This window comes from Columba livia, chromosome Z, assembly GCF_036013475.1.
Source record: "Columba livia isolate bColLiv1 breed racing homer chromosome Z, bColLiv1.pat.W.v2, whole genome shotgun sequence".
Taxonomy (NCBI): Eukaryota; Metazoa; Chordata; class Aves; order Columbiformes; family Columbidae; genus Columba; species Columba livia.
In genome coordinates this window covers 21,187,993-21,213,909 of record NC_088642.1, presented here as the reverse complement: position 1 = coordinate 21,213,909, position 25,917 = coordinate 21,187,993, and the positions used below count along the sequence as shown (strand labels likewise).

Sequence of the window (25,917 nt, the reverse complement as noted above, 5' to 3'; positions counted from 1 at the left end):
TTTTGAAGGGAAGGTAGTATAAATTCTTAAATACATCTTAAGTAACTACAGCACAGGAGATAATAGTACAAAGGTACTATGTGCTAGGGGCAAATCCTCACAGTTTGGATGGTGCACAAGACATGACCCAGGTGTGTGTGTCAGCTCCCTTGTACAGGCTCTCCACAATATTGATTTCTCTGGAAACAGTACTGGTGCTAAGGCAACACTACAGTCCCCATTTTACTGGTCAGGAACCAAAGCACAGAGAGGCTGAGTCATGTCTAGGTTTATGGTGGAAATACTATTAAGAACTGAATCTGAGTTTACAAAGACTTGCTGCAGTGGACTTCTTGGAGGACATGCTGTAAAATTGAAGAGTAAAGCCGAGAGAGAAAGTGGGATAGATGGACAGAGGAATATGGTACTGCAGAAAAAGGGAAACTGGCTAAGGCATTGCAAAAAAACATGATGCAGGAAATGAACGCTAGTTTAGGAGCAAAACTAATAGTAACAACAGTGGAAAAATATCTGGAATTGTTTTTTGTAATTTTTATCATATATCAGAAGTTTTTAAAAGCCCTTAGAAAGCCAATAGTGGAATAAAAAAAAAAAAAGTCTAAGCAATCAGGGAAAGCAGAAAAATGTGAAATATCTGGAAAAAGGAAGTTGGAAAGAGCAAAGGAAAAGCATTAGTATAAAAGTGTGCTGCTGAAAAATGCAGTTTTGTTGCAAGTTCATCTGAAGTGGTGCCAACTTCTGTAAACAATTTGCTTTAAAGTGAGAAGATATTATAGAAAAGTTAAAATATTTCATTTTGACATTCTCCTAGCAAAATGTTTCAATGCTTAATTTCCACGTTACAGTTCATTCTACAGCTGAGTTCTAATTTAAAATAGACTAAAAGCAATCAGAAGTGAGATAGTATGTTTCAAGAAGTGGAGGATGAAACATTTCATTATACCTGAAAAAGACCTCTTTTTTTTTTTTTTTTTGCAATAAAAGAATCTTTCATGATGCCATAGAAGAATTTTTCTCCCCAGTTTTTCAGTTCTCTCACTGAAGTGAAAAATCAATTATTTATGCAGCCCTAGTTGTGTAATGAGGCATGTTGAAGGAAAACTTTGGCTAGAGGTGCAAATGCTCCTGTATTAAAATTCTGGAGTTTTAGATAACTCTGGATATCTTGGAGACATCTAAGGAGCCAGACAGGGGAAGAGGGAAAAGGAAAGGGCTGACCATGAAGTATTACATCATCTGACTACAGCTCTCTTATCAGAAGGAATCTTGCTGCCTCACCGATGTTGCAAGTCTGGGTTTTCAGTTTGGCACAGAAGTGTACAAGTCTTTCCCCATCTTACTTTTGCTTCCAGGGTAAGCCAATTTCTTTAGAATGATGACACAGAAATCCAGACAGGGAGTGATCTATCAGTTCATCTCAGATTTTTCATCCGGTTCTGCGAAATGTTTGATCACTCTAGAAGAAATATACAATCTTCTGTATCATTTCCAGTGTAACTTTATTAAACCAATCATGTATTACAGGGCTATTTGAAAAAAAAATGCCCTAAATTTCTTATCAGTTGTGCCCACATTGGAACACAAATGCCACTTGTGCAAATTCAGTCCTTCAGAAGGGAAGACAGACGTACTGTCCTGTGCCAATAGTTGATTTTCCACATGCATGGTCACTTTGCTTTATACTGGCCACACACTGTTTCAGAGACATAAATTCTTGCCTAAGAATGACATGGCTGTTTTGTAGCCCAACTTCCCAATGAAAACACTGCTGAAAAATTATGAAATACCAGAGATCTTTATTCTGTGTGGGAGCAGAAGAGTAAGCAAGGCTGCTGCGACAGTAATATCTCCAAATGATACACTAACCCTCTTTCTTTAGCCTTTCCCATCACAACACTAATTCTAGAAAAACAAAGATACTTACCTGGGTTGAGTTAATGAATGTGTAGATAACTATTAAAAAATTGGGAAAACTTATACCCATGCACTTCAGAACACCATGTTTTCTCTGTGTTTTTTTTTTTTTCTTTTTTCCTCAAAACCAGTTGCATTATGTATTATTTTCACTCAAAATACCACAGACAAATTCATGGAGGTCATTCTCCAGTGGTTTGTTGGGGTATGTTCAGGAAGGCAGGGCATCTTTCTGCTGCCTCTATTTGCTCCAACTAACACAACTTTCCAAACACAAGTGGCTCAACTTGTGCCTTTTACACCTTCCCAATTCTTCTGACACAACATTCACTTCCATTAGACGATAATTCTTAGCTGAAGTTGTTACCAAATGAGCCCTGACATGATCCCAAACCACTTCACTGAGAAAAACAGTGGATTGTCTGGGATGGCTGTAATATAACAGTGCTGGAATACGCCAGTCAGTGAGGGTTTTGGGTCATCTAATTTTACATCCAAAATGAACTGGCAGATTTGCAGTAGCTGAATCAAGGAATATTTTTTGTTGTTGTTTTGGTTTTGGTTTTGTGTGATGAACTTAGGTAGGATGAAGATTGGTTATTTTAATTTTTAATGTTCCTCCCTCCATCACTTAACTTATTTATTTCTGATCATGAAACTGTAAGCAGGTATTTGAAGTGAGAAAGCCCTGCTATATCATAGCCTGGCTGTATAAAATAGCCTGGAATTCCTGAAGTCCCATATTATGAGTTTGTCAGCTCTGAGTTTGTGTAAAGCTCCCATTACAGAGCCTTTGAAATAAATTCTAAACCACAAAAAAGCAGTGATGTAAAACTATTTTTATTGAAAACACATCTACAAAGTAATGTTTCTCAATCCACTCTGGGTGCATAACAATGCAGAACCAGTGAGGGATGGGAAAGGGAATCTTTCTATAATACCTGATTTCCATAAGAAACAAAGTTAGTATATAAAAAGATCACATTCTTTGTGACACAATTCATTTTTCTCAGCTGATGTCATAGAAAGACAGCCATTTACATTGTCTTTGCAATGTATTTCCAAGCAAAATCTTAACAAAAGATTAAATTGTTATGCCATAAATTCTACAGTTAATGTTTAGACACACATTATGAATACAGTATCTATATAAAAATATCTCTAATTAGATATCAGAAAATGCCTGTCTGTATCCTAGATTTGCATTGTTAGCAAAAAATAACCCCATGTTTGTTTTCTTTCAGCCAGAGATTCATTTAGAGCTTTACTGGTTTAACTGCTCAATACTCTGTCTTAAACCCTACTCAATTCATTCACAGGAGAGTTCCTGCTAGTATTGTCTGGATTACTCAACTGGAGAAGATGGTCAAGAGTTTTCAGTCCTAAAAAAAACAGTCTTGCCTGGGAAAAGATTTACCTTCAACCAGCGTGCTGACACTTTCACTACAGTTACTTGTACACTGTATTTATGTTCTTTCAGTGACAGAAGCAACATATTGAGCGTTTTTTGGGTGGCAACTGGGACATTGCAAGGCAGTCCTTCATTTATATCAGCAGAATTTTTCAGTAGGAGGAGAGAAGAAGAAAACTGAAAGTTTTAATAAAAAAGATCACTCAATACTATTATGCCTGTCAGTTACTATTTTTTTCATTCCCCCAACAGTTACCGCTTTATCAAACTTCCCAGTTTAACCTCTATAATAATACAAGGCAAAAAGGAAAAAAACCCAACATAATCTATATTTCTGGGAAAGGGCTTCATCAAGGAATAATCTTGAAATGAAGAAAAAAAGCCACAGGATTACACATGCATTGTCTCCCTTTTTTCATTCTTTCATTATCCCATGAAAGAAATCTAGAATATTGCGGTTTAAAACCCTTTCTAATTAAAATGTCAACATTTATTACAGTATTTACTATTTTGCAATTTATACATTTTTCCTAGTAAAAAAGCACCCATTAATTTTACTTTCTAAAGGGTTATGTTTTCTTTTTGAGATGATACTGATAAATATACGAGGATTTTGAAAATTCACATTAAGATAGGGAGCCTTCTTCTCCAGATGCAAACATGTATATCCAACTAATAGCTCTGTAACTTATCAGTGGGATGACTAAGCACTTAGGAGGTTTCCAACCAGAAAACCTCCTGTTGCTCTCTGGGTTTCAGGTTTAGAATTCAGTTCCTTTAGGATCTGAGCATCTCATGCTTCTGCACATTCTGCAGAAGGCTGGCTCTGACTTCTGTTGCTATTGTTGCTTATTAGGTAGGTAAATGGTGTACCCAAAGCATGCTGTGTTTTTTTCCAAACAGAGGTGAAGACACATTTTCTGTCCCAGACTCAATACAGCCCAGGATTTGCTCCTGCAAACACTTACACACATAGGTTGTCCCACTGGGTTGTAATGTTGAAATTAAGGGGGGAAAACCCAGATTGGAGGTTCATACATACATAAATGTCTGCAAGTCAGTGGGAGCTGACTAGGCTAAATTTTTGTCAAGGTCAGCTGAGGCTAATGCAAAAAACTAAGTCTAGATAAAATAATTTTTCCACAAATATTTCAACTCAGATGATAAAAGTGCTGTTTTGGGTATTTTTTTGTTTCTTTGTTTATATATCATCCCCCTTTTTATCCATTCAATTAATGTCCTTCTTTTTAATCCTGCTAGTATTTGAACAATATAACACTAGAGAAAAAAAATCAGATAAAAAAGCAAAAATCCTGTTAATTTACTTAGCTGGATGCAGTTATCAAGTTAGAAGTACTGGTTGTGTGTTTATAGATGTTAGGAATTTTGCAACAGATATTTAAAAAAATAAAACCATTTTCAGGCTCTGTTATCTGTTTTTACTTTCCAGTTCATTTAAAAAAAAAAAAAAAAAAAGAAGAAAATAATAGCTTCACAGAACAGAGTAACATATACTCTGATTTTTGTTTTTATTTGCTTGACAATCTCTCTTTTTATTATCCCCATTTAACACATGTCTAGCCGGACCAGTGCTATTGCCTGTTAATTTTTTTAAAGTGGGAAGCTGACATGTACTGTAATGATTGCTAATTTGGAATGTATTTTCATTAATTCTTTCCAGTGCTAGCACAAAGGGAGATATCAAGGAATAAGTGAACTTTGTGAATTCAAAATGGCTGGAAAACGTGTGTTTTTTCCACACTTGTAGTGTTGGACTTGTGATTTCTTTACCCTACATCTTGGTTTCACTGTCTAGTGGTTTCTCACTCTCATTTTCTTGTGAGATCAGTTGGTATGGTTTCTTCATTTCATTCTCCTCTATCACAGAATTACCCATTTCAGCATCCCTGTTCTTCAGCTCATGCCGTGACAAATGTTCAACAATTCCTGCTCCGATGGAGTCTCCCAAGACATTGGTAGTGGTACGGAGACGATCCCTAAGAAGAAACAGTAACTTAACCTTGATTTCACCACTTGTACAGGTAAACATGCAGACTGGTTGTTAAAATGGCCCTTAAGTAGTTGCTAGGTGTTTCAGCTATTTTATATATATTAATTTATCCGAACTGTTAATACCATGATTTCTTCTACAGAAATAAACAAATATACTAGGATTTGGAGTTACGAAATGTACTAATGCTCTTGGCAACTTGACAGCAAGAAAGAGCTGTGTGGTGAGGACAAAAAAAAAGAGCATATGGCAGATGATTCTTAGAGAAATTTCAATAGGCTGGTTGTTAGGGTTTGTATCCTGTGAACATGTAAGCCAATGAGAATCTAACTTGTTAGGGTCATTTCTCTCCTGACCATAAACTATGGTCAGTAATTTATGGTGGAATTATGCTGAAATAATTCAAATTAAACTACAACAATTTAGCCTTTTTAGAGGGCTCTTCCCAGATGATGTAGGAGGAGGCCTGACAAGGAGTGACTGGCACTGTTACTCAATAAGCATCCACCTACATGAGCCTGTGGGCATGCGGCTAGATAATGATTTGAATGCATTATCTTCTGATTAGAACATGGGCAACTTTTTACAGGGATCACTTGAGAAGACTGAAGGGTAAAAGCCTCTGGAAAATATACCTAAAAGGCATTAGACAAAATAGAGATTGGAGGAAAACTTCTGCTTCCGATTTTGCTCCTGGACTTTAGGGATTTCCCCACATACCTATAGGTGTCAGATAGTCTTCTACAGACATAAGAATGGAAAACCTGAGGAACTATACATTGTGGTGGCTGGATAAGAGAGTTACATTACTGTTTTTCATTTCTGTGTCCCTGGGGTAGACATATGAACCTTTCCTAGATTAGATAGTCAGCAGGGCTACAATGAACTGGGTCAGATCTGAGCCAGCTCTGAGCCTGATTGATGGGAAGGTTTTCATTGCCATCCTACAAAAAATAAAAAAATAAAGCATTTTTTTCTAATTTAATTACAGTGTATCTGAAAGTTTTCTTAGTACCCTAAGGATCTAGGTTTCTAAGTAACCTTCTTGCATGGAAGAGGAATTATCATTAAGTAACACCCCTCACCATCTGCCCTAAGAAAATTCCATAATCACAAGAAATTGAGATTCTTTTAATGCTTCTTCCCAACTGCCTTCCACAGCAGAAGTATGCCACTGCAGTGTTGCCAGAATGTCCCTATCTATTGCACTTCCAAATATGATTTAAGCCCTTAGTGACTCCATAAAGATACTTACAAGAACCAGTCCACTGCAATGATAAGAGTGATGTCATCTGTGGGCAAACCTACTGATGTGAGCACAATGACCATGGTGACCAGTCCAGCTTGAGGAATGCCTGCAGCCCCAATACTGGCAGCTGTAGCTGTGATGCTGTACAAAGAGATGGCAAGAGCAATTAATTGACTTCCGCAATAAACTTTCCATATCATCTGGCAAACATTAAAAACAGATATGAAGTAAGAAGGCATTTGCTTACTAGTAAATAGAAAGATGAGCCCAGTTCCTTATCTGAACACTGCATAGCTGCAGGGGATTGTGGATCTTAAACCAAAATGTTTACAATAAACCTTGTTCCAGAACCCTTGAAACATGATTTTTTTAGGCAGTAAATACCCTAGCAAATGCTAAGGGCCAAACAAAAATGTTATAGCTACATGACCCCACCCATTGAACAAATTCGTTCCACACACTCAAACATGTTAAAAGAAAAGCTAAGAAGAAAATTCTGTGCTGACAGATCTCATGTAAGAGCTTTTATTCTCTGTCCATCTCAATATAACTTCCTGCCAGGTGAAGTATCTGTCCTCCAGCAGTTGGTGTTCTGCCATCAGAAAACAGAAAGCTGCAAGAAACCTTGAATCATTGCCTAGTTACTTGATAGAAATGTGCTTGTTCAGACCTGTTTTAGGAATCATTTGTTTTGTCAGGTGATTTGGCAGGGAGCAGCTCTACTACTAATGGATGTGGAACTATTGCCTCGAAATGTGAAGGCAGAGTTTTGCCTTCTGTTGACGAATATTTAATTAAGCTGGTCTTTTTTATGGAGAGAAGCACTTCTGTTTGAAAATCTTCTACACTCCCAGTTCACCATGTCTCGCTTTTCAGTGTTCCTCAGAGATAAATACATGTCTCTCTGTCCTACAGTGTCCTTCTCTCCCCTTCTGATATTTATTTCTTCTGCACAGGTACCCATCAACCTTTTCTCTTGGACTGTTTGAGGAACACAATGAAATTAACGCAGATTAGTTATTGTCAAGTGCTACTTATTGGGTTGCTTTCTGTTCTATTTCAAACTTGAAGGCTTCTGTGCTTGAAACCATACCTGTCTTCTGCACCTCTATCAGCTGGTATAACAAAGGGTACTACTGCTCCTTCCAAATCTTGCTCTGCTTGTGTCCTGAGATCATCAGGACTAGGAAAGCACTACCTCTCCTAGCATTAGCACTGTGATGTTTTTATGCTGCTGCTTTGTACATGTGTAATAAACTACTTGGTTGTAAGTCTGTGGCTCCCAAGAGCTGCCTGAGTTCTTAAGAAAGAAAATTTAAAAGTCATTAAAAACTGCTCTTGTTGACTCTACTAAGTTTAGTGATACATTTCTTAAAGGTTTAATGGAGAATATGTGCTGGGAGGCCTTTTCCTTGCAGAAGGTGTAAATCTTTACAGTTATTCAGCTACTGTAGCAGTTTTTGTTTTTAGCTCTAGATGCTTTTGTTTAATCCCACATATAACAGCAAGGAGGAGTCACCACAAAGGTGCTTTTGTTAGATGTATGTAACAATGACCTCTGTACCTGATTGTGATAATCTGGCCAAAGTTCAGTTCAAAGTTGTTAACTTGTGCAATGAAAATTGCAGCCAAAGCCTCATATAAAGCAGTTCCATCCATATTAATTGTAGCACCAACAGGCAGTACAAATCTTGTAACTCGTTTGTCCACTCCATTTATTTCTTCCAGACACTTAAATGTAACAGGTAGTGTTGCAGAACTGAAACAAAAAGAAAGAAGTTAGTACATGATTTAAATTCTACAAAGAAGGAATGAAAAGAGTATCACGTAGTGTGATGACAAGAGAGATTGTTCTGTCCTAATTTTTTATGTGATCTACCAGATTTTTTTTTTTTTTCTTTTTTTAATGCAAAGGCTGAATTTAAACACTTCTTATTATGGAGGTTTTTCTGATATTCTTGGAAACATTATCCAATGATTAACTAATATCACTGTCTATGTAGTCCCTAGTCTGAATGCGTCTAACTTCAGTACTGGGTCACAAGATTCTTCTGCTGGGCAGAGGAATCTATTTAAAATTTCCCACTTTTCATTTTTTGTGTCATGTATGTCAACTATGTTTAGGGACGATGTAATCTTAACTCTGTTCCGGCCAGGCCCTGTACACCACTTAATCATGTTCGCATCCAAACATAATATAAATGATAATTTCATTTGAAGACCAACCCAACTAAACATTTTGCCTTCATATGCTAAGGAGTGCCATTTATCCCATTAGACACAAAGCTCCTTTTCAGAAATACTGCCTCAGAAAGGGGCATAAAGTGGCCTTTTCTTAAGAGCTGCCTGAGCTCTTTGTCCTTAAAGATGCATCTTTACATCTGATGATAAGAAAGTCAAGAGGTTTTTCAAGACCCAGCAATTCAGTTTACTCTGTCTCAGTGGCCTCTTAATTGTTAACTACTTAGCAGAGTTTCATGTCTTTGAAAACTTTATCAATATTGATAAGATAAAATAAAATACTGATAAAATGTAAAGAAGTGTTGTGAAAGATTACGCTTTGAGGACAGTCTCCTTATAGTTGGATTTTAAACAGCTTTTAAATCAACTCACAGTATAGTATGCTCTCTTGCATCGCTTTGGTTCTTACTGAGAATCTTGAGCAACACCTAGTGGAATGTCTTACAGGATTGACATCAAAACATCAAATGTGAAATAAGTAATTGTCCATTTCTGCCCATTAATATGTTGCAATAATTGTTTTAAGTCTTCAAGATATTTTTCAGTGATACAACACATCAGTTTCTACATTAGTGGTCACAATAGCTTTTCATCCCACATCTTCAAAACAATCCCAAACACCAGGGACATGAATTTAGTAATATAGAATGTCTCACTTAAAGCATCTGTCTTTAGGAGACACTATTAAAATGAAAGGTTCTGTTGGGTTTAAAGTGTGAAGAGTAAGCTTCCTACGGCCCTCGGATTATTTTCCATCTTTGATGAAGTTGCAACAAGAAGTCCGAGGGCAACCAGAAGAGACTTCAGGACCTGGGGACAACTAGTGAAGGGATCAGGAGTAACAACAGTGTTCTTCTCTGTCCCCCCAGTTGCAAGGAATGATGAGGGAAGAAATAGTAAGAGCCAGCAATCTATACCTGACTCTGAGCCTGGTGCCACCAGCAGAGTTTTGGGTTTTTTTGATCACAGGTCAGTTTTCACAACACCAGGCTTGCTGCAACAGGTGGAGTATACCTGTCCCAAAGAGGGAAATCTTTGCATGGGAGTTAGCAGGGCTTATTGAAAAAGTTTTAAACTAGATCTGAAGGGGAAAGGGTTAAAAAAAGGCTTGCTAGAGATATGCCTTGAAGCGGCACACCAATGTTTGAGTGATGTTGTGCTAGTGAGGTCATTTTGTCTGCCATTTCAGTGGAGGTAGAGGTTAGAGAGCCGTGCAGCAGCAAAGACACCAGAGTTATTGTTGTGTTAGAAACCATAGAAGCACCTCAGAATGGTGACGTAGGAATTAGGGCTTCTCCCCCAGAAAGGTGGTGGGATCAATAGCCCAGCTGAAGTGCATCTGTATGAATGCATGCAGCATATGTGGCTGGAAACCTGCCAAGCAGAAAAAGACCTGGGGATGTTGATTGACAGACAGCTGAATACGAGCCAGCAGTGTTCCCAGGTGGCCAAGAAGGCCAACAGCATCCTGGCTCATTTCAGAACTAGTGTGGCCAGCAGGATGGACGAAGTGATCATCCCCCCTGTACTCTGCACTGTTGAGGCTGCACATTGAATCCTGTGTTCAGTTTTGGGCCCCTCACTACAGGAAAGACATTGAGGTGCTGGAGCGAGTTCAGAGAATGGCAACAAAGCTGGTGGAGGGTATGAAGCACAAGTCTGTTGAAGAACAGCTGAGGGAACTGGTGCTGTTTAGCCTGGAGAAAAGGAGGCTGAGGGGAGACCTTATCACTTTCTACAAGGTCGTAGCATGGAGGGTTGTGGCAAGGTGGGTATCAGTCTCTTCTCCAACCTAACAGGTGATAAGACAAGTGAAATGGCTTCAGGTTGTGCCAGGGGAGGTTTAGATTGGATATTTGAAAAAATTTATCCACAGAAAGGGTTGTCAGGCATTGGAACAGGCTTTCTCAGGGAAGTGATGGAGTTACCATCCCTGGAAGTATTTTAAAGACATGTAGATGTGGTGTTCAAGGACTTGGTTTATTGGTTGACTTGGCAGTGTTAGGTTAATGGGTGGACTCAATGATCTTGAATGTGTTATCCAGACTAAATGATTCTGTGATCCTATGATATGGTCTAGAAATATGTATTTGATTACAATACTGTTTCCTTTCATCATAGATGCTAACCATTTTTTTATTAGTTTGATGTACCTATGACTTCATTAACAAAGAAGAAAAGTAACATTTCTGTTGCAGGTTGTATATCCATTACTGGCTATGAGGTTTTTGAGCACAGAACATCAGTGGCTAATAAGGGCTCTCAAGCTCTCCCAGAATCTCTTCCGAACTTCCTGTTTTGCTCCTTCATTTTGCCATGCATATCCTTTGCCAGCTGCATCCTTTACCAGCAAGCCATTACAAACTACTTAAAAATCTCTAACACCAAGGCTAATCAAAGTCACAAGGGTTCCATCCATACAGTCTGCATCACCAAACAGATTAATTTCATCTCTGTTCAGGGTTTCTTGTAGAAAATAGAGTTTAAGTCAATATAATTATAATAATTATCTCTACCAGAGGGCAGTAGAACTGAAATAAAGTGCTGAAGTGGATACTTGAATAGAGAGTTAACCAGTTACATTAGACAAAATTTTTTTCCAAACCAATAATACTATAAAACAATATGGCCTTAAAATATTGCATTATACCTGGAAGATGTTCCCAAAGCTGTGACTAATGCCTGGATTAAGCCTCCGATAAATACCCAGGGGTTCTTACGAGTGATCAGGAAGTAGAGAAGAGGTAGGACAATAACAGCATGAATTAGCAAACCGATGATGACTGTTACAGTATACATGGCAAGCTGACCACCAATGACACCCATGTCTTCCATCTCAACAATTTTTCCAGCAATCAAGAAGAGGATTCCAAGGGGAGCATACCTGCAAATGAGAAACCAAATAAGTATTGTACTGAACAAAGTAGAAATTCACTCCCTCATCCATCGTTTTTCTGTTTACATGCACACATGAATGTAGGATTTCACTGTTGGGATGACCGTAATTATTCATAAGCAGTTCAAGAGTTTAATACTTAAACTCTTAACCATTCAACCTAGGTTAAACCAGAGCAGTGAATGTTTCCTATAAGGTCTGTTGAATTCAGCATCTGGGTAAGTATTTCAAGATATATAGCATGTCTTTCAGACTTGCAGGGAGATGAACTTCTATTCAAGTGTCATTTAAAAGTTAGTTTAGGGATTTCTGTTACAGTTCTGTCTGTCTGAAAGGCTCAACTGACATAGTTGTAGACTGTCAAGTGGCCAGTTTTATTATCTCATCAGTGCTATTTCCCAGGTTGTTGGGGAAAGAACCCACACAGAAGGCTGATAACTTCCAATGATTTCAAGCTGTTTCTGGCCATGCCCCATTTTATTAAGTGGGGCACTGGATAAATACTTTAGCATGGAGCATGAAGTGTGACAGAGGTTGTCTGCATTGTAGGCAGGAACAAAGGTGGTATGATCTGTTTTTTCTTATTGGTAAACATAGTTAACAGATGGAGAAAGACCTAGTGCTGAGCACAAAACTCAGCATAATTCTGCTGCATATGGACTTTTGGTTCAGGCTTATTTCTATAAATGTCCACTTGTCTTTTCACATGAAGTTACCACAGAACAAAATTTATCCAGCATATTTCAATTGTACTTTAAGCCATTAAATCCATATAGAAATTTCTCAGAAGTAACAATTCTCGTCCACTGCTTTGTCATCTTAAGTATGCTTGTAGAGAAGAACAAAAGATTTTTGCTTCGTATAGATGTTTCCTGGCAAAATAGAATTTTAGTTACTGGAAAAAAATGTATTTATTTTTATTTTAGTATCTAGTACTGCAACATATGTGTGTATGCTCTTGGGTAGGCTTTTGTTTGTTTTCTGTAGTAAAGAAAGCAAAAAGACATAATTCGTTTTCATAATTAACCTTCTACATGACAAATAACGAATCTTCTTTGCTGACAAGACTTCATACCTGATGTCTGAGGGAAAAGGTATTGGTTTTAAATACCTATCAAACACAATAAAGAAAGTTATGTGTATGTGTAAGCAGTGTAGCTACAATGCAAGGACATACATATATACTACAGAACTGCAGGAACCAGTTGCATTGGAAACTTGTGATAAGAAGGTCTTGCTGTGTAGAAATAAGATTATGAGAGAGGTTTGTCCTTTTCCTTTACTTAAGTCAGATTAGAATATAAGGAAACTTTGATAGCATAGTATTGTGATCACTGTCTTTATGAAGACATAAAATGGCTCTGTATAAGCTTGGTAAGTTCAGCCATAGACCCTGATTTTTCTCATGTCAGAAGCTAAACATACTGAAAGAGTAGGTATGTTTGGTCAAATTATTGACATACAGAATTACAGTTCTGGTGTTTATTTATGAAAAAAAGTTACAAAGCAGTTCAGATCTTACTGTCTGACTTCATGTCAAACAGATTTGCTATCCAGTGACTGACTGTGGTGAAAAAATACTGTTAGTAACTTAAAATGGAATTTATCGAAGACGCACTTACCACATGATTAGAGCTACCAATCTCATGATAGCCTCATTAAGGCTATCAAAGAAGTCTTTTAATGCTCGACCTTGCTCCTTCATGCTTCCAATCACCAGGCCAAAGCTTATTGAGAAAACCACCAAGCCAAGGGCATTCACTCCATTTACAGAACCTGGAACAGGAACTATTTCCTCTTTCATTCGGGTGAGGGTTTCCATTGCTTCTGACACATTGCTTATTATGGAAGCCACTGTGGATGTGTCGTTGGATGGAATATCTACTTTAAATATTTTCTTTTCATAGTTAGTTTTGAACTGTTAAAACAAAAATAAAAGAAACACAGAAATTATGTGAATTATAGCAAGCAAAGATAAAAATAACACATTAAATTATTAATTACTATTGCAGGGCATTTGACTTCTTTTTGTAATATTTGTTGGTAAAATGCACTGTTGTGAAAACCTGGCTTTCCTTAAAGCAACAAATATTCACGTTAACTTCAAGGGCTACATATTCACCTTTAGCTTCCAGAACTCATTTTCTCATAAATATATCACAATCAAAGATGCAGATTTGCCATGTTAATGAGTTTTGTGACAAAACTGTTGATTCTTAGTTTGCATTTTTTAAATTGTTGTTTTTTTCCAGTAATATATTGCCAACCGTTAAATAAATACGTCTTTTTGGCTAGTAAAATATTTCCATGTGCTCTGGAGTCTTTTTACTTCTTCATCATTCTGAATTAGAAAAAACAGACTGGAAGTAGCTTAAATATAACATACCTCTTTTTTCCTTTGCTATGGAAAAGCTGTTAGTTTTCTGTGCTTTGCACTAATGAATCAGCACTTTTCTTAATTAAGAAAAGTGTTCTATCTTATATGTTTCCATTATGGGATGTGCAAATCAATTTCAAGATCTCAATATGCTCCTAAACGTCTGCTTTGAAACCTAGTCTTTCCCATGTAATGCTTTTCCAAAGAGAAATGTGCATCCTGAATATTTCTGTCTGAGCTCAAAACATGCTTCAGCCCTGCCCTGATTAAATTCTGTTGAACACGAAGAATACTGAATATCACTAATAAAATGTTTCTAATATGCCTCATGATGCTAAATACCCTATTAAGGCAATGGGATGCAGGTGTCAAGGTTATTCAGCAGCTTTGGATTTTTATACCTTGGGATGTGCCAACAAAAGACAAATATCACATCCAGGAGCTGTAGTATTATTACTAATATCTGGAGACTGTTGCTCACTCCAAAAGTATTTCAGTGAAATGGAGCACTTATGACTAATGCAAGAAACCTGAATATCAGCATCTATCAACACTGACTTAATTTTCTGTTATTTTCCACACCTGAATAGTTTTATGCACTCCGTCCAGGTATTTGTTGTGTCCCTCTGAAGGCTTTGTGTCTTTTGGAGTTTCAAATAAAACTTCCTTACAGGAGATTTATGGAAAGTGTCTGAATAAAATGTAGCAGAACAAATCTCCACAGAGGTCAGATATTCTTGAATTTTAAATGAAATTTGCTAAAATATTTTAATATTTGGGCTTAAGTTAAAGTTAAGTTAAAGGAGACAGCTGAGCTGTTCAAACTCTTGACTGACACAGAAAAGCCCAGTTCCACTCTCTCACCCACTTACATCCAACCTGTTACAGTTTCTCCTCTGTATGAGTTCTAGTTTGATCTCTCAGTGAGCCAATTTGATTTTTTAAATTGGCATAAAGCTTACCTAACAAAAAAGTGGCTATTTTTTGGTAAAGGTTGTGTAAGTGAATCAATTCACTGACTAAAGAATGCCTGAGACGGCAAAACACCTAAACTACACAGCTGGGAAGGAGGGATGGGATTGGCCCTTTAAGTGACAGAGAGGTATTAGAATCGAAATGGAAATTTTCTAGAAGTTGTCACTAAAGGGTTTTAATTCAGTCTTGGCAGGAACGTTAAAATATTGCCTAACATTGTATACCACACACTTTTTTTTTTTAATGTATATAGGTATGATAATTGGATTGTGTGTATATTTTTGTTACTGTTTTTCAGTAGGAAAAAAAAAAAGAAAAAAAACTTAGGTAAAAATTCCTTAATGCAGATATCTGAAGGCTGTAATTACCCTGGACTTGTGGGCATACAGATTAGACAAACACACAAAAAAAGCAAGCTGCTTGATGAGAACTGGAATTAAAGCCTAATTTCCTAGCAAATTTCTTATTCATTTCCTACTTTCCCTAGACACATCATAACTGACTTTGTCCTGCTTCTCCTCCATTACACTCAGGTCCTTCTCTCGTTCCTACCTATTTGACTAGGTCAAAAGCGACATGTGATGCAGCTGTTAGACAGTGTTAGATCATGCTGCCTGGCTGGTTGGCTGCTGCCTGTTGGAACAGGCCACGAGCTCAGTCATAAACTGCTTTTCTTTCAGTGGCAGCAAAGTCTTGGTTTGTCTAAGAATTGCTCTCCCCACCCCCCTCGTCAAATTAGGTTGGAATTCACTTTTGAGCTCAAAAATTATGACAGGGGACTGAGAAGAATTTGGGCTGCTACAGGGCAAAAAGTACAGTCACATGAAGTTTCTTACCTTTAAAAAACCCAATTAGAACTCATTTTAGGCTGCAATAAGCATATTCCTTCTTTTTTTTTTTTTTTTTTTTTGTGCTGATTGTGGAATTCCATCCCAGCAAGAAGATGTTTTTGATTCTTTATTAGGTAAGTATCTTTAGAGGTATAATACGGAATTTAGGATCTCAGCAAAGGCTGTTTCCATTTCAGCTGCTGGACTGGTTCACAGAGATGCAGATTTTATCTGCTCACTCACCCTGTTGGTCAGACTTAGGTATTCAGAAATATTACTAGGGAGAATAGTCCTTGTAGAACCCCTTACAGAGTGGTGGAGAAATGGTTTATTTAGGCTGAGATTCAAAATGGAAATCTGAGCAAGAGGAATCAGAGCAACTTTATTTGCTTTGGGACAGTCACTTGAGCTAGCGTTTCTTTTATTACTGCTAAGTGAGGTTAAGGATAACTCTGTGGATGTGTTTGTCTTCTTATGCCCAAAGTTGTCTATCAAAAGTAATGAGAAGGCTCCTGGTGAAGCAAAAGAAATTAAGGAAGAACAAATACAGGAAATTCAAAGCAGATACCTATTAAGCAAATAGCGTAGGTTGGGCTTTATTCTTGTTAGTGTTTTTTCTTTCAGATAACACTAAAGGCAAAATACAAGATTGCTTGACCACCAAAAACCAAATTTTATTTCTGTGGAATGGTGAAAAAGCCAATTGTTTATAGGAAGTTACAGGATGAAAGACCATCTTCAAGGTGACAGAAAATGTCAAAGTTTATTGAATATATGAGGTAACAGCGGAGTTGACTATCACTGCTCTGCAGATAAACTCTGCTAAGAGATAATTTAACGATCTTTTATGAGATTCCTACTTTCAGGCAGATCTCTGTCCTGGTGGGAATCAGAGTTATTAACTGTTCATGTAGCTCAGACTGGCATTTTAATAAAACACTGTGATTCTGCAGATCCTTGTGTTTTTGCAACATTCAGGAATGGAAAAAATTCGACAAAGAAAAATCTGCTCATACAATAGATTGTAGGCTTAGGAGTCTCGAAAGAGCCAGTTATGCTTTACTAGAAGTCCCAACACCTACACTAACAATCTGTGATGGGCTAGACAACATCACTTAAATCCTGTTATTTCTGAGGATGTTTGGTGCATTTTGTCTCCAGGCAGAGGTATTTTTGCCTGGTAAGATTTTAGATGGGAAATACTCTTAATTTTTCCTTAAGTTCATGTATCAAGAACAAATTAGGAATGAAGTAAATATTATTTGGAACATATGAATACTCATAGCTTTCTATGAACAACCTTATCTGCAAGTAAAATATGAAATTAATGGCATTTCTGGACTTTTTTACAAGACACTGTGCTAATGAACAACTTTAACGTGAATTCTAATTAAGTTACCTCATTATGAAATAGAAAATATTATGCACTGTATTGCATAATATGATGAATTCATTGTTCACACTTTTATGGTTATTTTGTTTTCATTAGTGGTACAAGACACACACAGTCTTTTGACTTGAATATATTGCATGACTTTTTAAGAAGCAACATTATAACATGTAGTACATTTCAGTGGTTGACTTGCAGACAAGGTAATGCATGGGTAACCACTCTGAAAACTCATAATTTATTGCCAGTATTCTGAAACAGTATAATGAGCACTGTCTGTGCAAAGTCTGTATGATGATGTGTTTTCTAGTGAATGATGATTTTAAAAACAAGAAGTTTGCTTAAATACAAGCCTAAATAAATAAAAATAAGACAGTGATATCCCGTCTTCCTAAGTAATATTTTGTTTCCTTTCCACACAGACATGTGTGAAAGCATTTTAAATTGTCTGCAGAAGAGCTGATGACACAGGTTAAAATATATCCTTAAGTAGTTAAAATTGTCATGATGAACAGACAACATATATTAGTTAGTATTCATGTCTGGATGTGTGATTAACACTTCTGATCCCCTTGATAAGGATGAGTTTAGGAAAGAATATTAAATTAAAAATAGCTCAGAAGAAATGTGGTTATCAAATGTACCTTTTCAGTTTTTAAGCTTCAGTTGGCATCAAATTCCACCTATTCACAACAGAATTACCCTCCCCAAATTGTTAGACTGATTGTGTTTATGTCCCAAGTTCACTTGTGTTTCTTTTGTCTTTTGTTGTATTCCCTGGGCACAGCACAAAGAACAACCAGTTAAAAAGCAGTATGTGCTTAACAAGCAGACTGCTTACAACTGCTTATCCCCAGACTAGATAACATTTTTGAATTTATCAAAGAAAGAGAAATGAAGAGCTAATGACCAGATCTGAAAGATAAATCAAAAGATTTCATTAGATACCCCTAAACTGGGGGTGAATATAGTGGTACGGCGAAAATTTTGAACAAAATAATCTAATTTTAGGTAAGTGTGGAATATTCATCTGCAGTCAGTATTTTCAGATTCTCCTGTTACTGTTAAAAATCACAAAAGCCTCCAGATGACCAGTGCACAGGGAAGGTAGCAATGTATGTCATATGGAAATAATAAGCAAGAGAAAGTATATTGTTTGAATTTACAATCTGCTCTTTCCAGTGATGCCAATCTGCCACTGATTTAATTGGAAGAGGTCCTGATAGAGATAGGGTGCCACCAGGACTTTGGTCTTTCACAGGGAGAGAGGGTGTAACTAGTGAAGAACAGAGTGAAGCTAAAGCCAAACATTTTCCAGATTATTCTTCTTAACTTGACCTCATAGGCAAAGGTGCTCTTTGTTCCTGTAGACTTTCCTGAGTCATGGGGCTGAATGCCACCAGCTAAGCCTGAAATGGTACTTCCTATTCTGGACTGAAAGGTATGAAAGAAAGGATTTCCTTCGCTTTCCTGTGGGCTTTCTTTCTCTCCGACAGAGACTTCCCCTGGCTTATGGGGTCCACAGTAGGGCATCCTTTCTGGAGGGCAAGGGGGATTTTATTTCACCAGTCTTCCTGTTCCTGTGGAAGAAAATGTGCAAAGAAGTAGGAGGAGGAAGAGAAGAAGCAAGGGGAGGCAGCTTTGTTTGCCTTACAGACTTGATGGGAAAGAAGAACAAGAAAGGGAATCCAAAGGTCCGAAAGACTGAATGCAGAATGGCAGAAAATTTAGGAAGATCTTTCCTGAATAAGTCCTAAGTTCCCAGTCTTCCTTCAGGACTCTTCTTCTCCCACCAGCAATTCTATAAAAGATTTCCCAGTTTCATCTAGAATCCCGCTCCATCTTGGTTGCCCGCTCCACACAGCTCCATTTCATTTTGCAGGAGAGCAATTTCACATCCAGAAAATTAACCTTACTCTGCTAAAATCAATTATGCAAAGAAAAGTCCAATTTTCCATCTTTTGGTGTTACAAAATTTGAGTAATAGTTGATCTTTTGAGGTTATAAAATTTGGAAATTATAATTGGTCCTTTATGTTAGTGAAACTGCTCTGGAAAGGGCTTTCTATCGATGGGGAAAGTAAAAGATTCAAAACTTGCTCTGAGTACTAACACAGTCATTAGAGGACCTGTGTGCTAGTCATGGTGAGAAACAACAAAAAACCTTCCAGTGGGTTCAAATGCAGGTCTCTGTCAGGAAACAAATCTGACTAAGGGTGCTCTACGACAGAATATGAGCACCGTATATATCAAAATATGTGATTCCAGTGATGGTTTCCAGGTGTGCAAACCTGTGGATCAGTATCAGATGACTATGAGTAATAGTCTGGTTTGTGTTTGGGCCAGCAAACAGTGTTAAAGAACCAGATTAGTACCAGATGGATCATCCTGCTTCATAAATCTTCTGAAAAACATATGAAAAACCTGATGTAAACTTTTGAAAACAAAGTTATGGGGTTGGATGTACAAAGTCATCTGGATACCTGTGGATACTTGTTTCTCCTGTAAAACGTGTGCTTCTTTTTTTTTTTTTTTTTTTTTTTTTTAACAAATCTGGTACAACAAAATAACTTGTACCTAAAAATCTAGGTTTTGATACCTGATTCAAATAGTATCAATAAGACAGATTTAAAATTCTGATACTTCAGTAAGCATAGCTGCTGCTGAAAAGTCAGAAGAAAACTTTCATTAAACGTTTCCTGGTTTTTGAACTATTTTTCAGAAATCCTTTTAAGCTGTAAAGAACATGAGAAATGTAGTATACTTAATGTAAGCAGGTTTCCTGTGGCAGTAAGGTGTTTTATCAAAATAGTTTTTCAAGCTGTATCTTAAAACTGGTGAGGTAGTTTGTTCCCTTGGCTCCTAATTGAAGATTTTTCCATGACCTCACTTTTTAGGTAATGAAGGTTATAAAACTTACTAATTCCCCTTTTAAATTTAGTCATAATGATTTCCATTTCCTCTTGTATAAACATTTTACTTTAGTGTCTACAGCTCTGTTCCCACTTTGTCTTTTGTACTTGAGTACTTTTAAAATCAAGCTTCTTTTTGCTTTATACACTGTGTTTGATAATCTCATCATCTCCTCTCTCCATTGTACTAATTTTGCATGAATCTTCCTATGAATGTAATGACCCAAATATACTCAGTATTCCAGACAGTCACATTCCTCTGGCTTTTATTTCCTCTCTTGGAGTTAGGTTACCTGATATATCTTAGAGCTGAATTAGAGGGGTTTTAATTTTTTTTTTTTTTTTTCTGATGATGATTACTTATTATCTTAATGCAGAAATTACTGTTGATTTCTAAAGATTTATTTCACACGTGATGAAGAGCTACAAGGAGATAACCAATCATGCCAATATCTGCAAGAGCCAATTCGCTTTTTTGTTTTATTTGTTGTTTATAATATTACAGTGTTCCAGGGACATAACACCTTCTTTAGCATTTGTTAGATATCTCAGTACAAAGTGCTTGGACTTTGTTGTCATCTGTAAATTTTGTGTGCATTTTATGGCAATGTTATTCATAAAAATATCAAGTGAGGTATTCCCCATCCTTCAGCAAATTACATGCTATGTCCACAAATTTTACAATTCTTATAATAAACTTGTCCCCCACTCAACTATTTCACTTCCCTCACATAAAAACCTCTGTTTTACGGAAGTCCAAAGAGATTAATCTATTGCATTTCTCTGGACCAAAAAACCCCAAGACGTAAAACAACAAAAACAAAATCCAAACCCCAAACCAAGCCACCACCATCACCAAACATCAACCAATCAACCAAACCGCAACCAACCAACCAAACCCCAACCAGCCAAAAAAAGAAAAAAAAAAACAAAACACCAACAAAAAAAGCACCAAACAAGACCAGGCTAATAGGCTAATAACTGCTTAAATAGATTTCTAAATATTTTTGAAATTGTAATTTGAAAGACACTTTGATCTCTTTCACCAGCTATAGATAATAACTTCCCAACTTGAGAGATTTATTAAAAATACTTGCTGCTATGTCTGTAACTTTATGCCCTAATTCTTTCATTATTTTGAGATAAAGATGTTATCATTCCCTGACTTTATTGCATTAAATTCTTTGAATTTTGTTTCCAGTTTAGATAGAGACTTTTGTATTTCCATACTGCTCTTCTGTATAACTGTCCTGATTTCATCCTCATCCTTACTAAAAACAGAGGCATAGCATTTGTTGGTTTTGGACCTAGGCCTAGTTTATGTTTAATCTTGACCAAATCTTTAATCTAGAAAGTCACTGCTTTTTATTGGTCTCTGTTTTTATAACTGAAGAAAATGTTACTGTTTCTTTTCAATTCTTCTGCAAGAAGTAACTCAGCTGGACTTTGAAAAATTCCTACTTTATCCTCTTGCTTCTTGACCTCCACATTTCAAATTTTTTATATTGCTACAGCAATAAATGGTAAATAGTATCAGTTTGAGATTGTCTTTGGGGTCAGTATGAAGTGACTAGATTTTAGAAATGCAAATTACAGGTTTTACTGACTATGTAAGGTCCTCCTTTAAAAAAAGGAATGCAACTAGTTGCTCTTATTTTCTCCGTAGAACAAATAAGGTAAAGACCAGAATAATGATAAAGGAATTTGAGAAGCAACACAGAAAGCCCGTTTCTATGCATTCCTATCATAGGTGATGGGAAGTCCCTTAGTTTGATTTTGTTATTGATGTTCACAAGATTCTTTCCCCTGTTTTGAACCTATGCACATTTCTCACATGGCATTCTTGAAATTCTTCCAGTCTTCCTACAGATGGTGCATATCTCAGTATCTCACAATTTAACATAAAGTAAATTCTGTACTGAACTTAATGGAGCTTGCTGTAGACTTATGAATTTGATACTTGAAAAAAAAATGATTTGCCATGCCAAGTGTGTTTTCTTCACTTCTCATAGCAAATACTGAGACAACAATATTGAAAACAAAGCACAGATTTGGTTGGTTTAGTGTGGGGGTTTTGTTTGACAGCTGGCAGCACACATAAGATTTGTTTCTGCTGTAAGTACAACTACATGATATTCCTAAAGAAAATACTATTACATGTCAATTTCTTACTTTATTATATCTTAGTTGGAAATAACAAAGTATTTTTTACCTGTTTAAAGCAAGCTTCCACCAGATTTGGAGGGAACATATTTCTGTGAAAAAGAAAAAAAAAATAACATGAGAAATAACAAGACTCTAGTAATAACTTAAGTAGAGTCACAGCTAACAAAAGAATTGACCAGCTAATTTTCAAATTATTATTTTTCAAATTAATCCTAAGACAAATATGTAATTTTGTGTACAGTGATAGAGCTTTGCATATTGCATTGGCCTGGTTAGCTTTATCAGGACAAAATGTAGTAAGGTTGAATAGATTCTGGCAATATCAATGTCTGTATCCAATATTGTATAACAGATCTGGTTATGGTGCAGAATATTAGCTGAATTACCAAATGAACAAAGCTCTGTGGGTCAGTGCTGGCTTTTAATTTTGTATTTATTAATGTTTTCTGATTCCAGATTAATAAATAGGTTAATATTTAACATGTTTCTGCTTCTCAGTTTTTGCAGTCATGTAGAGCCTGGTACCTCAAGACATCACTTGATTTAGAGTCTTGTTGTGATTAAGAAATTAATTTTTCTGAACTTTGGGTATTGTTTAATAGTAACACATACACATATAATTATATATGTGTTTGTATACTTGCTACATATAGGGGTTTATTTCTCTGCTTTCCGTAATAGTGAGTGACATTTGTGAGGGAATTAGAAGCAGCCTAACTGAATAAATCTTGAGGAATCTGAGTGCAAACCTCTTCATGGGTCTTTCTGAAGTCCCCCTTCCTGGCAGCATGACTCTTGGAGGCCTTTCTCCATGTCTCTGGCTTCTCCAAATGGGTTAGTGGAACAGAAAATTTTGGTGGCTTTACCTGTGGAAAAGCTCCCGAGTTCAAAACCTCAGCTTCCCTACTCCCAGGAATACATCTGTGACATATTAGCTCTATAAAAGAGGCATTGCAGAGTCTCTGAGCAAGGAGAAAACAAGATTTCATATCTGTGCCCCTCTATTTCAAGCATTTTACTTGCCTGCTTCTGGAATTTTTTTCCCATCCATATAACTTAACAAGCTGAGTAGATGCACCCAGATCAGCAGCTATGATTCAAAATTAAGATGAATAGCTAAATCAGGGATTCAAGGGAGAAAACCATTGAAAGCTGGAAGTAAAGTAAAGCAAAGGAATTTGGTAATAAGGATTGTGCTATGGAAGGAGGGGAAAAGACCCATGCAGATAGCAGAACAGAAGTCTTTCTTTTGTGCATGAAAGAAGAATATCTCTTTGAATAGTAAAAGCAGTTTCTTCCCCTGTAACAGCCTGATTTGAGAATAAATCCATGTATTCTTTTGTAGTGTTGTAGCAGTTAGAGACATTGGTATTGCATAGTTGGAAGAAACTTGCCTAGTTTATGCAGTCACTGTCTAAAAATCTCTATTTTTGTTCTCATGTGAATCTAAATATTACTGTCATTGCTATTGGTACAGAAAATGTGCAATATCATAGCCATACCTGATTAAATCAAGAAAGGCATCTGCTGCTGTCACTTGCACAATTTTGCCTTCTCTGTGCATGTTTTCTTTAGTACCTTTCCCAGGGTGGATGATGACCACAATGATTATACCAATCAGTACAGCAATGATGGTAGTACTCATGTAGTAGACTACTGCTCGGACTCCCATCTTTCCTGATGCTTTACTATCCAGGGCAGCAATTCCTAGTAAATTTAAGCAGAAGGACATTAACTTCATACAGTTGTGAGTAAAGAGTATAATGTCAGCATGATAAAAATGGTTTAGTGAGAAGAGTTTTGATGACCAGTACATTTAAAGCTACTCAAGGTAAGTTGGCCCTCTTTGCCACTCAGACTGTCACTGTCTTCCCATCCTGCCCCTTATGCTTGTTATTACATAATTTTCTGTTACAAGAGTTACAGCTTTCTGTGCTTTGTTAACACTTTGTTAAATGCAAAGTTTATTGGTCTTACGCAGTGTGGCATTTCCTGTATTCCAGGGAGCCAATTCATGTTTTTTGATTAGCATAGTTACCATAGTCTGAAAAATGTGGCTTAAAAATACGCTGCACCTAATTTGTCATAGTAAGAAAGAAAACAGAGTACCTTTAAGTAATGTTGATAATGTTTGCTATGACTAATGTGCATGAAGAGTTTTCTTCAGTCTCTAGTGAAATGACCTCAGCGTACCTCTGTCCCAAGCCATGGGAGTTTTAAACAGATTAAATGCTGTTAGCTTGTTTCAGAAAACCCTTACTATTGTATGAATAAACATTTAGAGTCTTTTATAAGCTTTGCAAAACTTACGACATTAATCCTAATTCTTGGCTCGTCTTAATGCTTCTGACCTAATGTGAATAGTAGGGTGCTCCCTATGGCATCTGCTGAAGTGTTTGTTCATCAGATTACACCAACAGGGCTGCACTGAGGTTTTTAAATGAGAGTTTAGTTCTGCCAGGGAAAAAGCTTTGAATCTCTGAGGAGTGTCTCATGAGGACTGTCAGAAATTGAAATGTTCTTTCTCTTTCCAAGCAGGTGCCATTAGTGTTCTTCTCCTTAAAATGCCCCTTTACTCCTTCTCCTTAGAATTTCAAGTAGTCAATAACTTCCCCATACTTCATCTGGACAGGTACACCATTTGTCTCTAAGCAATGCTCATGCTTCTTGTTGGAATCAAGCTTTCAAAGCGCAAAATGAAAAAAAAAAAAGGTCAGGAAAGGTTCTCTTTGCTTTACCATCTCCTCCTATGGACTCCTATATGGCACTGTCTAACTCAGACTTCTCTGGACTACCCACAAACTTATCTAGATGCATCTTTGAACATATGAAATATGATGAAAGTTGACCACCTTCAGCTCTGGGTACTTGTCTCAGAGGAGAAAGCATTTGAAATGAGGCAACAGGACTACATGAATATAAATAATACAGAAACATAAAACGAGAATCATGACCTGGCAAGACTAAATGTTTTCTTGAATATATTGTACTTCTGTCTGTCTTCTAAAGGAGAAAACACATGCTACTGGAGTCACAGTGAAAGTATGTTAGTCACTGATGTAACTGAGATCAAAGCTGTGTTCCAGGCTCTGATCAAATCTTCAAAGTATAAAACCAATCACATGCTTCGTACTTACTCTCTCATTTCAGCTAGTGTTTGCCTGTTCTTTCAGCAGAAGCAAGTAGAGACAGTAAGATTTGTACCCACAAAACGAATTGCAAAGGGAGATCACTAGATTTGCAACCTAAATTGCTTGATATACATGTACCTTTGCATCAGAAGAAAAAACTGTTACTGGCACAGTAAGAAACTGGAAGTGGAAATACAACATTTGAAGCACTTGATTGTTCATTTCTCTGCTCAGCTTTCCCATCTATAAAACTGGATTATAGTGCTTGTGGTAAGTTTACATTTATGTTTTGAAATTCTGTGACAAAAATGGTAAATACTACCAAGTAATGAATAGTTTTCTTATCTTTGCAAACAAGAAATACTGTAGCCTCTTACCAGTGGATGTACGATTGATTAGTTTTTTTGCACTCCTC

At 36.8% G+C, this 25,917-nt stretch overlaps 1 protein-coding gene across 1 annotated transcript in view; it reads right to left on the bottom strand.

Annotated features, from left to right (window-relative positions):
- Positions 1-2,738: 2,738 nt before the first annotated feature.
- SLC1A3 (solute carrier family 1 member 3) overlaps positions 2,739-25,917 on the bottom strand; it is a 63,586-nt gene continuing 40,407 nt past the window's right edge. Inside the window, exons 4-10 of the mRNA XM_005508016.4 lie at positions 23,874-24,078; positions 22,418-22,460; positions 13,345-13,640; positions 11,477-11,710; positions 8,150-8,344; positions 6,592-6,726; positions 2,739-5,322 (exon numbers count right to left, since the gene is read on the bottom strand). Coding sequence (XP_005508073.1) covers positions 5,118-5,322; positions 6,592-6,726; positions 8,150-8,344; positions 11,477-11,710; positions 13,345-13,640; positions 22,418-22,460; positions 23,874-24,078 — 1,313 coding nt within the window. The 3' untranslated portion in view covers positions 2,739-5,117. The remainder of the gene's footprint in view (positions 5,323-6,591; positions 6,727-8,149; positions 8,345-11,476; positions 11,711-13,344; positions 13,641-22,417; positions 22,461-23,873; positions 24,079-25,917) is intronic.